At 40.1% G+C, this 17,802-nt stretch overlaps 1 protein-coding gene across 1 annotated transcript in view; it reads left to right on the top strand.

The window, feature by feature from the left end:
- Positions 1 to 17,802, top strand: part of ADAMTS9 (ADAM metallopeptidase with thrombospondin type 1 motif 9) — a 155,988-nt gene that overhangs the window by 82,643 nt on the left and 55,543 nt on the right. Inside the window, exons 27-28 of the mRNA XM_006196467.4 lie at positions 3,781 to 3,942; positions 6,183 to 6,359. Coding sequence (XP_006196529.1) covers positions 3,781 to 3,942; positions 6,183 to 6,359 — 339 coding nt within the window. The remainder of the gene's footprint in view (positions 1 to 3,780; positions 3,943 to 6,182; positions 6,360 to 17,802) is intronic.

The following is a 17,802-nucleotide window of genomic DNA, read 5'->3' as shown; positions in this document are numbered from 1 at the left end:
ATTATGCAATTATTAATTATATTAAAGAATATTTAATTAGGTAATTGATTAGATTAAATAGTACTTAATATTCAAAAGGAAAAAATACTCTCAAAATTTTCAGAAGTTTACGCTAAATAATTTTCTAAAGAATAACTATATTGTGGGATACTGGACATGTGTAAAGTGGGGTAATAACGGTAGTAAGGGGCCCTGGATAGGTGTGGGGCGTTAGCTGTTTATTAATAACTCAGGGGTCTTCTTTTTAATTGTTTACTATTAGTTTCCTCCCAGTACTGCTAATTGTGTTTCATTGTTTCTAGACTGAAAAGCATTAGAAGGAACCTGTCAGTTTTCCACTGTGGTTATGTTTCAATAAATTAGGTTCACTTTCCTGTGAATGCTGATAGCCACTGAGTGTTTCCACAAACTGCACCTGTTGGCTGTAAGCAGAACATCTGCTCAGTTGCCCGGGACCTTTACCACCTCATTCTCCTCCCTTGCCTCCCACTTTAAGACTTCCTTTGCCGGGGTTAAAAGAGATTTGGGTTCTGAGAAATTAAAGGGTGATCAAGAGAGGTCATCACTGAGTGAGTGTCCCATGATTTTTCCGGTTGAAAAAATTCGCAACTCATACTTTTGTATTCTAACGATAGCACTAGAACTTTAAAAAAAAATGCATTGAAAGCTATTCTTATTTGGGACTACATTTGTGGATAATGCATTCCTTTAAGATTGAATGATTCTGCCCTTGGGCAGAGTTCCCAATTAGGGAGGATTAGGTAACCTTTTTGCAGCAATGGGCAATACCATTCTTCTCCTCATTGTGCCTGTTTTTTGTTTGGGGATTTTTTTCCCCTAAATTAAGTGAGGCTGAAGGTGGACAGTGTGATTTTTCAGCTCCAGCTTGATGTGCCTGACTTACTCCCAGAAGTGGGTGGCGTGTGTGTGCATCTCTGCGTGGCAGGATGCATGGTTCTTCCTTCCCTCCACAGCAGGAAAGGCAGCAAAGAGTCATGAACGCTGGAGAATGAGAATCCAGTGCTTTCAGTGGATTCTGGCATCAGAACCTCATTTTACAGCACATTTCTGCATAAACTTGAACCTTGCATGAGGTTTTCCGTGTGTTACCAATTAGGGGTCTCTGGTTGCAAGCAAAGGAAAAGAAACTGACTCTTTCAAGGGAAAGCCAAACAAACAAAACTGTTCATTTAGCCCCAGTAGAGACTGAGGCCAGAGCATCTTCAGGCATCTAGCTCAGGGGCTGGCAAATTTTTTCTGCAAAGGGCCAGATAGTAAATATTTTCCATTCTGTGTACCATACAGTCTCCATCACAACTAACCACCTCTTCTGTCTTAGCACAAAAACAGACATAGATAATATATAATCAAGTGCACATGATTGTGTTCCAATAAAAGTGTATTTATAAAAAGCAGCCGGCAGGCCAGATTTGGCCCCCAGGATGTAGTTTGCAATCCTAATCTAAGTGGAACTACAGGATAATTCCTTTAAGGCATTTCTGGCTCGATGAATCCTTTTCAACTCTGAACCACCCTTGAGTTGCTGTGCTCAGAATTCAGATTCCCAGGGAAGTGCAGAGTATCTTAAAAGACCGTCCCACTAAGGTGGCATCCACTGGCGGAGAAGTGGTTCCTTGAAGAAAAATTGGGCTGCCAGGTGTTAAGGGGAAGTGTATGAGGCAGGTAAGAGAAACAGATGCCCATCGCCTCTTGCTTCCCTAATGGTCATTCTCTCTTGGTTGGTCCATTATGGAATATAGATGTCAGGATTTGTTCCAAGAAATTTTTACCTAGGAAAATATATCTATCTAAAGAGGACAGGAAAACTGTTAACCAGAGGAGTTCAGAGCGAAATTCTGCAACATGATAATGGAACTAAGAATCTCTGTTAATCAGCAGATGACAAAATTGGATGTGGAGAAGGAGGATGTGCAACACTTCACCTGAGTGTGGAAGTAGAAGACCCAGACCAGCCCTGGTTCAGAACTGTGCAGTGCATGTTCACGACGAGGCAGTGCAATTGTTTGGCCCCCAGCTAAGTGCTGTCTCTGATCAGGGTCTCAGTAGGAAGCACCTGATTGGTCACTGGGCAGCTGGTGGCTTAGTTGATCTGGGATCTGTTATCCTTTCTTGCTCCAGTTAACCATATTGAAAGGAAGGTAGCATGTGGTTTAGAGAGATTGCTTCCAGAAACGCTGATCCGACCAGGCAGTAAATCCTGGGATCAGCTCTCTGGAGCCAGTAGAGATACAAGTTATGACATTGATGCTCCCTAAAGGAGCTTTTATTGGCACAATAACACAGGTGACATAATAAAGGATTAATACAAGGATGTATTATCAAGGAAAGAACTAAATATTCATTCCATATCTATTTATAATTGGGAAGTTCCTTCCTAACATTTTATATTCTGGTCCTCAAACAAAGCTGATTAAAATAATAGTTCTCTGTGTTTCTTACCTATTAAGCTGTTTAAAAGTAGAAAACAAATATTTCCAAGTTTAGAGTAAGTCTATCAGAAGCCTCAAAGAATAGAAGTAGGATTTCTGTAAATCAGAAATTACCTGTGTATTTTCTCTGACAAAATTCTTTAATCTATTTTCCCATTCTGCATTTAAAAATGAAACTGAGTATATTTTAAAATCATTGATAGTTTGACCAGCCTAGGCAGGGAAATTGAACTGAGGCCCCATCCCTCGAACCAGGAAAAAAAAAATAGATGTATTCACATCTTTGTGTAGAAGAAGCCGACCAGCAAGAAGCAGTGTTTATGGTTATTTTGAAATAACACTGGTTCGAGCTGGGGTTTGATAGCACGAGGTAGCCATCAGAACCCAAGACGCAAAACAGGGTTATTACAAAGGCAGTTTGACTTGATTAATTCGTGAGAATGGCTTGAGGGACTAGATGAGTGTTTATAGCCAAACAGATTTTATAAGTGACGGGTCAGAGTGAAGCATACTAGCAAACATATTTCAAAAGATGATGAGATTATGGGAAGAAAAAAACACTCAAGATGTAAATAAATAAGAGAGCTATGAGAAGCTGGTTTGGGAAGTTAACTGAAGGGCAAACATAAATTCTGTGACAACCATGAAAGACAGCACTAGGCTGAAAAGAGGTTTGCCAATATGGAATTCAAGTAAGTTCACTGGGGGATAAAAAGAAAGGAAGAAAACAGATCTTGCTACCATTAGTCCCTGAAGTAGAGGCTTTTGTGAAGAGAGAAGAGAACGTTACCTGCCAGGAAAATGATACGTAAGGGACATCTTATGACGCTTTCCTCGGGTAATTGAAAGAATTAATATGGAAGCTTAATTTCAACAACTGGCAATTCCTTAAGTCTGCAGTTTGATCCCTGTGTTGAAAAGAAAGTCAAATGTTGGTTCTAAAAAGGCACTTGCAGTTTTGGGGGAAAAAAAGAGTTTCCCAGAGGACTGTGGTATCAGTCAAAACCTCTGAACCTCTCAAAGAGGCAGAGGATAAATAGGACTGCTTTGGAAATCACAAGACGTTATCACTCATTAGGCATTGATTAAACACCTACTGAGGTCTAACATGTGCAAGGGGGAAGCCACGTTTCTGCCCGCCAGGTGGTTGTAAGACGTGAGCGTTAAGCATCCCCACAGAAGGGAGGTTCTCATGATTGTTTTCTGTCCATGATGGATGGCTTGAGAACTGTTTCTGTCACATTTGTCTCTGATCTTTCAACCAGTTGCTTTTTGTGTCCCCAAGATAGAGGTGGGGGTTAACCTATTGATTGATGTCTGCTGTCTTCAGTGTTCCAGTACCTGTGCTGGTGGGTCCCAGCGGCGTGTGGTTGTGTGTCAGGATGAAAACGGATACACTGCCAATGACTGCGTGGAGAGAATAAAACCCGATGAGCAGAGAGCCTGCGAATCTGGCCCTTGTCCTCAATGGGCTTATGGCAACTGGGGAGAGGTGAGAGTGAACCGTCCGCTTCTACATCCTTTGGGGAAAAACAAACACCAAACAGTGTTATTGTTCACAGTTTATTTTAAGGAAGAACTAGTTCTTGTCAAACCGTCTCGATTTCGGATAACTAGGAGACCTGTCTTAATTCCGCACTATTTTTAAAAGTGCATTTATTACCAAATAGAGACACCTTGAATACACTGGAGAGAAAAATTAGGGAAGAATACAGATGAATGCTAGTTTAAGTTGTTAACCTCTGTTGACTAAAACATGGACACTTTTAAAGTGATTGAAAATATGCGTTAAATTAGTCAATGGAAATTTTGCCATCCTCTTCCTAGTTTTGGGGAGTTTGTGATGCACCCTTATTCCCATGGCATCATGTCTCCCAAAATTTCAAATCCCCAGTGAAACTAGAATAAATGGGAGCTGTTATTCCTGTCAAAGGTGATGTGTTTTAATCGTAGAAGTGAAGAATTAGCTGTATAGTCTTAAATGAAATTCTTCAGCTGTTACCTTTTAAGAGCTGCCCGTTATGACGGGTGAAAGGCAAGAAAGCATTTCGAGCAAAACGAAACTGGGTCCCACTTCCAGCCCTGGCTCTTAGAAGCCTTGTGGCTTTGACAAATAATATAACTTCACCAAATATCTGTATTCTCGTCTGTAAATGGGAGTAATAATGGCACCCACTTAATAGTATTCATGTCTGTTATACAAGATAGTGCATGTCAAAACCTAGCGCATAGCCTTCAATCAGAGTTAGCTGCTATTCTAATAATGATAATCGTTAGTATTACTGTTATTATGGGGGGGGTGTAATTAGGTTTATTTATTTATTTAATGGAGATACTGGGAAATGAACCCAGGACCTCGTGCATGCTAACCACACACTCTACCACTGAGCTATACCCTCCCCCAACTATTATTATTAAATGGGGTTTTGAGCCATTATCATGCGTAAGACTTAGATGCTTATTGATTGTATTTAATTAACAAAGAATATATTTCTCTAGTCTTAGATTCACAGAGAGGGCACAAATGTAAAGTTAGTTGCGTTGTTCTGTCTTGACTGTAAAATGTGTAAAATCAAGCATGAGGACTAACATCTTGGAGACCTTCGTGCCAAGGCGTGTGGGGGAACAAATGAGATGGAGGTGTGTTAGTCCACCACACTCCCGGCGAACCAGAATCGCACATCCACACTTCATGGTTTCATACACGTAACCCAGTAGTCATAAGCAGTCATAATGGAAAGTTTTGTTGACTTTCTTTGATAATACGTCATTCTAGGGGGGCTTTGCTTGGAAGGCCGGAAGGGAAAGTCAGGTTTTGAGACTTGTGTATTGTGAGTTTCCCAAAACTCCTCGTAAAGATCTGTCCTGTAAGGCCTGTGCTTAAGCTTCTGTAATTGGATGGGGACCAGGAGAGTACACGCATTTGCTGGGATGCTTGCTGTCAACACGGACCAGATCCTTCCAAATTCTGTGGGCGATCTGGCCTTGACACAGCAGGGAAACTGTCAGTGTTCCTGGATGTGAGCACAGCAGTGCTGTCCAAGAAATACAGCTTGTTCCTGCCTCAGAAGTGTGGGCCTGGCCAGCAGTCAGAACCTTATCCAGCGTTCCCACCGCACTGTTTACTCATCCTCAGGGAAAACCAGCCTTGTCCTCAGATTGAGAGATAGTGTAAAATATTTTAACGTCACAAAGGTCTATGGAGACTGGAGTCACAGAACAGCCAGAGGTTGGTGACAGTTGCTTAGAGGTTGCCAGAAAATAAAACCAGCTAAGTCGTTATTTCCTTTATTTGGTACTGAGTGGTTCTGAGATTTTTGTTTGTTTGATTTGTGGTTTTGAATACCTCAACGAGAAGACTGTAATCTTATCCTTGACATTTGCTGTTGAATTGACCTCGATCAAGTTAACCCCTCTTAAGCTCAGTTGCCCCATATATAAAATGCAGTGAATACTTACCCTCTCATAATTACCCTCTCCTCTTGCTGAGTTAATATATCTAAAAGCCCTTAGTATAGGTGAAGAGGAAATGCTCAGTAAACGGTACCTGCCATGAAGGCAGAGGGCTCCAGTCTGCTGTACGTATTACTTTTGGTAATTCTTTCTGCCTGCGGACTTCTCTTGCCTGATACCGTAAGAGAGTTTGGCTAAGACATTTTTCCGATGGGAAAAGAAAATTTGCCACTAGCTGTTGAGACAAAATAACACCAGCCCTCCTTTTCCTGCTTGCAGTGTACTAAGCTGTGTGGTAGAGGCTTGCGAACGAGACTGGTGGTCTGTCAACGGCCCAACGGGGAACGGTTTCCAGATCTGAGCTGTGAAATTCTTGATAAGCCTCCAGACCGGGAGCAGTGTAACACACACGCTTGTCCTCAAGACGCCGCATGGAGCGCTGGCCCTTGGAGTTCGGTACGGCCCTAACTTTTCTGTTTGCTCACGACATGATCTAACTAACATGCCCGATTCCAAGGTATTCTGGGGCAATCCTCTGAGATCAATAATTATCCTACTGGCAAGGGCATCCCTGAAACTGTGCTGTAAACAGTCTGTTTGCTTCCTGTTGACCTACAGCAGAATTAATTTTTCTTGTCATATTGCCAAGTGACTTTACCGAATACATGTACCTCATACAGGCCTGGTGCCAACGCCAAGAAGTAGCTTCCTTTCCTAGAACTAGGCTATATATATATGTGTGTGTGTGTGTGTTTTTAAGATACTGAATTGTATAATTATTGAGCTCCAAAATGATTTAAGCAGACAACTCAAAAGCAAGTATTCTTTCCTCTTCTAAGCTGGTAGTTTTGACTTTGGCAGGAAGATACCTGCTTATTGAGGCCAAAGCAGTTTTTTCTTCAGTGACTATACTTTGCCTCTCTGTGTGACTCGGGTACAGTTCTCAACACAATCACTACAAGGGCTGTGCCCACAAAATCGACTGAAGTCATTTGGATAATTCAAAAGACCAACCGTGGACTCAGTGACCTGATGCCCTTTCAAGGCATCTGAAATGTTCTCTCTCTCCTATCAAGACACAAAGCCTGTTTGAGACCATTTTAGTTCAGTCCCAGGCTTCTTTGCGATCAGCTTTTAGCTGACATTGTGAGACAGGTTTACCACTTGTAAATATTATGCGAACTTCTGGGGCAGCTCTTGGCAAACAGAAGAATCGGCTGTGTCAAAACAATACTTTGGCTAAATCGTGCCATTGGCTTGGAGCTGCTAGGGCTGTTTGATGTAAATAGAGTAAACATTCCTGTAAATACATAAATTGCACTGAAACCGAATTCATATTATATGAAGTCATATCCAGAAGGCTTTTTTATTTCAGAGGGTTCTGGGGAAAAGTCTTAACCATTCCTGAAACTAAAAAGCAGATTAACTGACCTGACATGGCCAATACCTGTTGACGCTTCTAAGAGTCAAAGGTTTTGGTTTCTGCAGGTTGAACACTAGCTGTATAACTACTGTGCTTTGTGTTAAGTAGAAATCTAGAATTTATAGAGTGGCATCTCCACTGGTACTATTCAGCGGAGCTGTAAGGATCTGATTCAAGGGCGTTTCAGATGTATTTATTGTTCACCTGGGGTATTTTGTCTGCAATCCTGGCACTCTCCCAAAGTGAATATTTTTTTAAAAAAGATCAGAAATAATCTTAGCATGTCAGGAACATCTCTGACATTCCAACTTCCCAAAGTCACCTACTCCATATTATTTTTCATGAAATTTTCCCATGATATTTCACCCTGTTCATTCAGCCAACACCAACACCACACTGGTGTTACATATCAAAGAGTCCAGTTGCTCTCTAGAAAGTTCTATTTCTTTAAAGTTGCTCTCTAGAAAGTTCTATTTCTTTAATATTGACCAAAAAAATCTCCTACCCCTCAGAGGGTGTGTGTGTATGACATAATCATATCATATTATATATTATATGTTATACATAATATGGAACACATATTATATAATATGTATTAGTTTCCAAAGCTTCCTTCTTGAAAACTTTCTAAACACAGCTTAATTTTTTTTTTTACACAAAATCACCACCCTCTCCCACAGATATTTTAAGAGCTTAAATGCTTAAATTGTAAAATATGTTCTGCCAATTAATGTAACTGAAGACTTTCAGTTTTTCTTATTTGTAGTTGTTCTCGGTCCGGCTCATAGTTTTCTGAAACACACACAGAAAAAGAGAGGGAGAGATTGTAAATGCTCTGTAGTGCACAGAAGCAAATACATGGATTTTAAAAATATTTTTGCTGCCTGTATGATTTTAATGCCTCCTTGGTAAAGTGATCATTATTTGAATATATATTTAAATGCCTCTGCAGCCTGGGAGCAAGACCACTTCTACAAGGCTTTTCACTGTGATTTTTTTTAAACTGAATCAAAAGCATTTTATTTAAATAGATACATTTGTAATATATTACTTAAAGTACACGTGCAAGGGCATCCTTTGAGATTCTTACTGTAGGGTTTGGATTTTACTTTTATGTTGATTTTTTTTTTTTTGGATGCTTTGGAACTGTCTTAGTAATTCTAAATTGAAGCATACCTCAGTGAATTGTGTTAATAGCCATAAAGCCAATTCCATGGTGCTTGATCATTGTAAATGACAGTGACATTAACAACAACAAGTATGTTTGAGGTGCTAACATGTTGCTTTCAGCAGAAAGCAAAGTAGATTTATTAGAGACCAAGGCCAGCCACTAGTCCTTCTCCGGCTAAGTTGCTTTCTTTCCCCAAGTCCTCCCACCCTGGAAATAGTATGAGAAGTGACTGCTGCTGTGGGAGTAGGCCTTTCTCAAGGTCAAGAAGGAGATAGCCAAGTTCAACAATTGTTACTAAGGAGCAGTGTTTAGGAAACACAAACTCCAGATTGCTGTTAGCATGGCTTCCAGACTCTAACATGAAGCTTCTGTGAATGTAGGATTCACGTACCCCATTTTAAGACCCTTAGTTCTGGCTCAAGTCACTACAGATTTAGAATCCTAATTGTGGAAGGCATCTTCCCCAGATTTCCTCTCTTCTGTCTTCTTCTGAACGTGACCTTGCACTCTGACTTGGAATGTTTTGTTTTTGAAATAAGGTTCTTACACTGATTTGCCAATTGCATGCACACGTCCCGTGACTAGAGGGATAAATTGGAAAGAGAGCTCTATACTGTCAAAGTACAGCAGGAAGTAGGTTAAAAAATCTGTACCATTCTAGCATAAGCTGATCCAAGATATTAAAGTAAAAAAGATTGTTAGGTGATGTCACCTACCCAAGATGGTTCTTTGTGCTTTGCCCCAGGCCACATCGTACTTGCTGATCATCTTGGAGATTTTGGTTCTCCTTAGGAGAAATAGCTTGTGTGAGTTTTTCATGACAAACCTGAAAGTGTTCTCTGAGTCTTGCTTTAGGTGCTTTGGAAGAATGCTTGTCGACCCAAATAAGGAGAATTTATGAGCTCACGAAGGAAACGTGCTTTTGTTTCTGCCTGGTCAACTTACGAATTTGTGTCTACCTCATTTTCATATTAAAGTTTGCAGCTTCTGTAGGCAGGAGGAGAAAATGTCTGACATCAGTATTTTATCACCTCACCCCATCTATCTCTAGCAAAAAGATTGTAAATATCACTACCACACTTTCCCAATACAGTTTTAAGCAGCCAAGCCTAGTATTATCTGAATATTTGGAGCAGTACATATTTCTATGTGTTTATATAATAAAGCATATTTATTTTTTCCATGTTATTTAATTTTATATACAATGTTTAAAAATCAGTGTTTTTCAGCAGACTGTAAAGGCAAATTGGCTGTGTGCTTAGAAATGCATGTGTATGTTTCTTTCAGTTTTAAAAAGACACACTTTAATTTTGTAAGTCCTCTCCTGCCTGTACCGTCCCTCTCCCAGATCTGAGTAGCCAAGTGCCAAGCCTTTATGTAATTGGAGAGTTGTAAAAAATGTATATTTGAAAGGAATACTTTAAGAAATATTTCTGGATTGGAAACGATGCTTAGTGATATAAACAAAAATATATGAGGCTTAACATTTTGTTGTTTTTTTTTTCTTTTCTAATACTGTTGTCCTGATTGATTGAGTCTCAGCTCTGAAATATGAATGCTCCATGTACTGAATTTGTAGAGAATGATGGGGCGTAGCCGGAAGACAGAACAAGTGGTTAGGAGAAATGGTTCTGAACATGTAACAGGAGGTCGGTTCTCTCTTGGTTCCACGTTCCCCTACTGAGCCTCCATTTTGCACTGTAGTTTTTCATGGTAATTGAAAGTGAAAGGGCCGTAAAAGGGAGTCCCTGTGTGAGTTTGAGGCTTTTTTTCCTAAGGTGCTGAATAAGATAACATCTACAAAGCAAATGATGCTAGCTAGCCTTTACGGAGTATTTACTACATACCAGGCCCAGTTAAGCCCAGTTAAGCAAATACGTGTCACATTTAGCCCCCATGTTACCCCGTGAGAGAGGTGTTCTTTATGAATCCTCTTGACTATGTGATAATCCACTTTAGTGATAAGACTTCAGTGTCAGTATACTGACCGTATTAATCCTGTTTGTTTTGGTAGAAAGAAACAGCCCATGTTCAGAATAAATTTTTTAAACTCCTGTTTCTATTCAATAAAAGGACATGCTGAAAACTCAAACTCCATCTAACCTCGTTGTTTAACTAATATTGACATTGTTCATTTGACTCCAGCAATAACAACAACAAAATCCAAATTTATAACATTATCAGTAAATTCCCATGACCAGCAGCTATGAACGCCTCATACTAGTTATGTTTAAGGAATGGCAAAACGTCTCTCCCTTTCATTTTAAAGATACACTAATAGCCAAATTAGGAGGGTGATATCAAGATTTTGGCCAGAAGGACTATCACATTAAATGAATATGCATTTTTATATGTATATAAGATTTTTTTTTAGTAATGAAGATGTCTTAAACATACTGCTAGTATCTTTTAAAAAAGAAGCATGTTAGTTGGCTCTGTCGATATAGAGTATAAAGAATAAGATTTTTTTAAAGGAAAACATGACATGTGAAATTACAGCAGTGAACTCAGGGTAGAGGGAGACTCCATAAACCGCTCAACTCAAATGCGCTCAAAAACAGCGAAAACACTGGCCTGCATCTGTTTCATTGGAGATAAAACTTAGCTAGACTTTTTTCTTTTCTGTATTTCCAGTGATTGTATGCCTATCAGAGACTCTGTTCCTGCCTTCTGATAGCTGATATTTCAAGATAGCTTGACAGATTTCTCTTTTTGCCATTTTAAAAAGTCCAAGGGCAAGGAGCGGGGTGAGGGGTAGGAGGGCCTTTCGACCCTGAAAAGGAGTGTAGGTTCCCTCCCTGACTCAGGTCAGCGAGTTGCCCTTCTGGAATGGACAGGAATGGAAACTCCGGAATGTGGATTGCGAGGTGGAGGCTGCGTCCACATCTAATTGGCTGGGAGGGAATCCTGATTATTAAAGGCTGTTGAGGAAGATTTATCTTATGGGGAGGGAGTAAAAGACTCTGGGTTGTTCCTTTAAAACAAAAAGTCATTCATTTTTCAGCTAATACTTTTTATTTGCCTACTGTGGGCCCAGGCTCTTCTAGATGCTAAGGATACAGCAATGAACAAGTCAGAGCTATTCATTCTAGTGGAGAAAGAGAAACTTTGGTATTAAACAAACAAAACTGAACATGTAACAAACTGACATTTTTTCCTGACAGCCTTACTACAGCCATGAGAATGAAAATACAAATTGCTTTTAGGATGGAGATATCTATCTATCTATCTATCTATCTATGTGTGTGTATATATATATATATATATCTTCATCCCAATAGCATTATATATACACACACACATATATACATATATATATTCATGGTGGCTAATGATCTTTAGTCAATAAATATAAATTATTGATCATGTCTTTCCTTTTAAATGTGCAGTTGCCCAGTCGTTCTCAGTGATAAATGCTGCAGGCTGATAAGGTGGACCCTTTAAAAGCCTCCTATCAGAAAATATGCTTCTATTCACCTTTACATTAGTACCCAGACATGAGTTCAGTGGTCTGAGAGTCGGGATGAGTGGAGGGCCTGGTTTTCTGCCTCTCCCTGCCCCAGCACCCACCACCGGGATCCTCAGCCTTCACACAAGTGTGGGAAGTTGTGGCTGAGGGTCCGTGCTGTTTAATGGGTACCAATAAATAGATCTGAAGTGTGTGGATCACCACACCAGCATCCTTGCTTCTTGCTGTTTTTGTGTCCTCTAAAGTGGGATCACTTTTCCTAGATTATTTTAATCACCACAACATCCCTTTTTCAAAAATTTATAAAATAGAAATTTGGCAGCCAAGAAAAGAAGTATACAGGAAGTATTAAGGGAAACAATCAATGTAGGCTGAACCTACAATGCCATCATTCTTGGCCAGATCTGCATTCCCTGTCTCCTACTGGAAAGAGGGTAAGCCTTGGCCAAAGCAGTCCAATAGCTTGGGAATTTGGGAAATATTCTCTATCTTTGCTGTCCAATTTGGAAGCCCTCAACCACAGATGACTAACATTAAGCACTTCTAATGTGGCTCAGTGTAACAGGGATACTGCATTTTAAACTGTATTTAATTAAATCTAAACAGCCACCTGTGGCTGGCGGCTACCATACTGGACAGGGCAACCTCAGGCAATTGGCAGTTAATATTCAACTAGCCAAGAAATCAATAAATTTATAAAAATAAACTGGGGAGAAAAACCTCACATCAGCATGTAAGGGCTTCCTATGTAGGGTGCTCTTGCATGCAGTAAATACCACCCTCTTATCCTTCTCTGTTTTGTGCCTTTGTTTTGGAACACTTCAGTGGGTGTTCCCTGACAGCTGGGCACTGAAAAAATAGGACAGTGAAAAGAGGCTTTCAGAACCAGCTGTCTTGAGAGAAACAACTCCAGGGTCTCTATGTAAAAGCAGCTGTTAAAACAAACTCTCCTCTTGTGTATCTCAGAGTTCAAGTTCAGTGTGGCAGTAAGTTCAGTTAAGGAGAAAGAATGTTTATGTGTTCTCTGGATTGGAAGGGCAAGGCTGGATTGATGCTTTTTAGAAGAAGGCAAAAATGGAAAACACCAGGTAGCCACCTTGTAGAAGCTTGAATTCCAAGGGATCATTTCCTCTTTGAAGGAGAAGTTCCAGGAAGGCCGCTTTTGTAGTCACTGAGCCCTGTAGGTAAAGGTTGAGCAGATTAGGTTTAAGGAAGGAGCTCTGTTTCAAAGATAATTCAGAAGAATCAGAGTTGAGGAAATGTCTCCTCCACCACTGTAATTGCTGTCATTTAACTTTGCAAAACTTAGCCTCCCCAGGGTTAAGAAAACCATAATGGCTTGATTTCTTATCATACCCGATACTAATGGCCCCAGAAATTTAAATATATGTAACTACATTGGCTGCAGATGGACTAATGATATATCCTCAATTCTCTTTTCTAGGAGCTAGATAGAATTGCTGTTGGGTTTATTTTCCCCCTTGAGGGTGACATCTAAATTAAACTATAAATGGCTTTCAGATGGTCTATTTTTTTTAGAAGCCCTTATTAATTTATTATGCTTACTCTTAGGTTGCCTATACACTAAAATAGGAAATAAGTGAAATAATTCTCCCTAAGCCTCTTTCTTCTGAAGTATCTCAGGAAGTGAATGAATGGATGGCTTCAGTTATCCGCAAAAGAGCTGTTTTCCCCTCAGTTTTGTACAGTGCATTTCCTCCCATAGTTATAGGGACGGCTTTGACTTTTTGTTATAACAGTCACATCTTGGAGCATTTACTTTTTGCTAGGAATTATGCAAAGCAATTCACCCACATCGTCATATGTCATCTCTTCTGCTTGGTGAGGTGAGCACCATCAGAAAAGTCAACTAGCTGGCTCTAAGTCAGACTGGGGCTGAACCAGGATTTGAACCCGGGACTTTGTAACTTTCAAGCCCCTGGTTTTAACTGAGATATAATCCCCTCTTATTACTGTGTAGTTGGTGAAGTGGTGAGAAGCTACGGAAAGATGATGTCTACAGTGTAAGATTTCATGTTCTTCCAGATAGTAACTAAGTGACATAGGCTGGCATTATTGAGCCATTTACAGATTTTGCTTAGAGATCCTAAGGGATGAATATGAGAAAATTGATTCTCTTAAAATTAAACCAGAAAAAGAGCAAGTTCAGGGGCTTCTAGAAGATTTGGAGGAAAATGAGCATCCAGAATTTATTAAGCACCCATTAAGTGATATTTCTAACATTTTAATACACAAAGAGAAATAGAATAACTTGAGGTAATAAATCTAAGCGTTTTCTCTGTGCAGTAGATACATAAATAACCAGGATGATTAGATTTTGTTAAAGCCAGTTGGGGGTTTGCAGACGTCTGTGGTGATAAGAGCTTTTGTAGAACGTGACACACTTGCACCACAAGTGAATTATGAAAAATGATGAAGTTAAAATTTATTAAAAAGCAACCTCATGCCAGTAACTCTCTGGTTGAAATAAAACACGTTAAATGCATTGAAATATCCTCCAAACTCTTTCTTGAGCTAATACTAAGCTGCTAACAGGAGTTGAACTCTTCTTTTGGCAATGCTAAGTCTTATTCCTTCCTGTTGATAGGACAGTCAGCCACTTTGAGATCTGTCCTTGCATTCTTTTCTTTTTTCACCCCTCATCCTCCCAACTACTGAAGTGGTCCTCCATCTGTGTGGCAGGTGAACGTTAAGACATGGTTATGGTTTGGAAGCTGTGTAAGATGAAGTGAGAAAATGACAACATTAAAAAAAAAAAACCCAACAATGGATTTGCTTCCTTTTTCTTATTAGAACAAAGGAAGAAATGGAGACACCACGTTTCAAGTCAAAATCTTTTTAACTGAGTCATTTATTTAATTGCCCCAAACCTTAATTTTCTTGGAACATAGAGGCCCCACTGTTCAAGCTCGGTGCCTTTCGCAAAGTAGGCAAACCATCAATATCGAAATGAATGAATGAGCAATCCCAGCTACTTAGGAGCTGAAATCCTTATTGCATTGGCCTAAAATTATGGAAATAAAGAGCTGACTTGTAGAAGGGAATCATTAAAAAGAAACACATAGGTTTGGATGGTGGTGGTGTCTCGGTTGTGATTTCCTGACTTGGAGAATTGTATGGTATTTGTGTATGAGAGTGTATTTAGGAAACTAGACTTTTGGAGATGATGGGACATTGTGTCTGCAGATTGCTCTCAAATTGCTCAGGAAAAGACAAAATAATAATGGCATATATGTATATATATCTATTTAGTGAGGAGGAAGCAAATTGGTGAAATGCTGGGGAATCTGGACAAGAGGGGCTGGGAGTTCTTTGTGATGTTCTTGCAATTTTTCTTAAAATTTGAAATTTTTCAAAATAAGTTATTTTTAAAAATTCTTAAAGAAACATAAATATATTCGGGGTGGGTATTTTACTTCACAAGGAAGCAAAGAGTGGATCTGGATTTATTTCCAGGCTTTAAAACCTCTTGACACATTTTAGGAAGCTGTGTTTAATCTCAGATTTACACTGTAACATCATAATAAAAGTGGGTGCTCTGGTCCGAGCTCGACAAAAACAGAATCTCTCCTAGTTTTTCATTGGCTTTTTTCCCATGAACTTGTTCTTCTCTTGGTCTCCTCCCTTCCTCCCTCCACCCCTCCCACCCAGGCAGCTAAAATGAAAGACCTCTGGGAATGGTGTGTTTTTTTGCTCCTCTTTTCTCAGGGAAATCCAGACTTTCATTGCCAGTCTTGCCAGTAAATTCCAGTAAATACATGGCTAACTGCAGCCCCCACTTTTTTATCCATTGCTCCCCAGTCAAAGCTCAGAGTCCTTTGAAAAACTAAAGAATTTTTTTCCAAAGATGTGTGCTGTTTGTTTTCTTTGTGCTTAATAAAAAAGCCCGCTCTCAACCAACTCACCTATTCCTGCATTGCAGTTTGTCCTTTCTTAGTGAAATCATGGTTTCCTTCTCATTGGTTTTCTCTTAATCAGATGGAAAGTATCTGGGAACCCCATAGCAGGGGCAGGTCACGGCTGTGATGTCAGGGAGGCAGTGCTGCCTCCGGAAGAGCCTGTCTGTTTCATGGTAGTGGCCATCTTCATTGCTGTGCATGGGAATTGATTTTACATTGTACACGTCACGTTCTCCAGAGACCAGGATATCCCAACCCTTTTAGCCTAGGATCCTGACCTCGTTAGGTTGATTTCTTGTGGGCCCTTTACCACCCCCATCCACAAAAAAGGTCTGTGTACCTTGCCCACCTCATCAAATCCATTAAAACCGTCAGTTTTGAGAGCTTGTTGAAGGACTTTCTGGAAACCTTGGGATAATTCAGTGGTTCTCATTTGGGGCTGATTTGTATCCACCAGTGGACATTGGGCAATGTCTGGAGACATCACTGGTTGTCACAAACGGGTTTGGGGGGTACTGTTGGCATCTAATGAAGTGAAGCCAGGGATGGTGCTAAGCGTCCTACGATGCACAGCATGGCCCCCACAGAAGAGGGAGGACTCACAGCCAGAAATCAAAGCTGAAGTCTTAGTGGCAAGCCCCGTTGAAGAACACTGGTTTGCTGTCAGAAAACACTGCTCTCTGGAGATTTGCATCTGCCATCAAATAGTATGTGAAATGCTAAGAACCCAGCAAGGTCAGTCAGAGATTCTCAAGGATGACCTACAAATGTGAGGTTTCAAAGTTGTCTAAACAGACCCTGAATTTGCAAATCAACAAGCAGCATCACTCAGTCTTTTTTTGGAGCCTGGAGGGGAAGTTGTTAGTGTGTATACATGTGCCCAATGTGGTCCGTAGACATTCTGCATGGTGACTTTGGCAGGAGGGACTGACTTTGGAAAGAAAGGCTTAAATGAGGATGGGAATTTCTAAGAAAACAAAGACTACTCCAACAGGTTCATACTTTCGTATTGTTCTCATAGCACTGATAGTATAGAGATAGATAGACAGACCAATAGATAGGTAGGTAGGTAGGTAGGTAGGTAGGTAGGTAGGTAGATAGATAGATAGATAGATAAAGGCGGGCAGGCAGGCAGACAGACACTCCTTTGCATTGGATGCCTCAAACAAACAGCACTTCCCTCATCCATGAGAGAATTTGCACATGTATCATGGTCCAGCTATATCTGGGAATTGGTTTCAGAATTGAATATTTAGGAATTTAGAGGGGGTACTTTTGTAAAAGCATAATTAATCCTAGTGAGCATTTTATTTGGGCAGTAGGAGACCACGTTTCTGACTAGAGACCAAGACAGTGGTACAGAAAGTGTTCCATGAGTTATAAATGGGTCTGAAGCAGATTTTCCCAATCTCGACACTATTGACATTTTGCCAGACACTTATTTGTTATAGGATGTTGTTCTGGGCATCACAGGAAGTTTGGCAGCACCCTTAGTTTCTACCCACTAGATGCCAGTAGCATATCCTCTTGGTTGTGATAACCAATAATGTCTTAAGACATTGGTACTGTCCCCTGGGGGCGATATCATCTCTCCCTCAGGGTTTAATGAATTTCTTACAGCAGAACTTGCCTTTCCATATTCTCATGGGCATTAAGGAGGTATACAGTCTGCAGGATTTCCCAAATATGTTTGATACCAAGTTCCGGTCTTTTTTTAAATTCAGAGAAGTCTTAGAGGTTTTGAAATTGTTCTCTTCCTCCTCTCGGAGAAGATAAATTGTTACGTCTTAGAGATCACGAGGTTTTCACAGTCAGTTATTTTCCCATCAGTTTTTTTTTTTTTTAACCCATCAGAGGAAGCTGTGATCAGCTTTTTCAGATGTGTGGCATTAACTTTGTTCTTCAGAACATGAACT

This window comes from Vicugna pacos, chromosome 17 (genome assembly GCF_048564905.1).
Source record: "Vicugna pacos chromosome 17, VicPac4, whole genome shotgun sequence".
NCBI classification, from domain to species: Eukaryota; Metazoa; Chordata; class Mammalia; order Artiodactyla; family Camelidae; genus Vicugna; species Vicugna pacos.
This window is presented reverse-complemented; position numbering and strand designations above follow the sequence as displayed.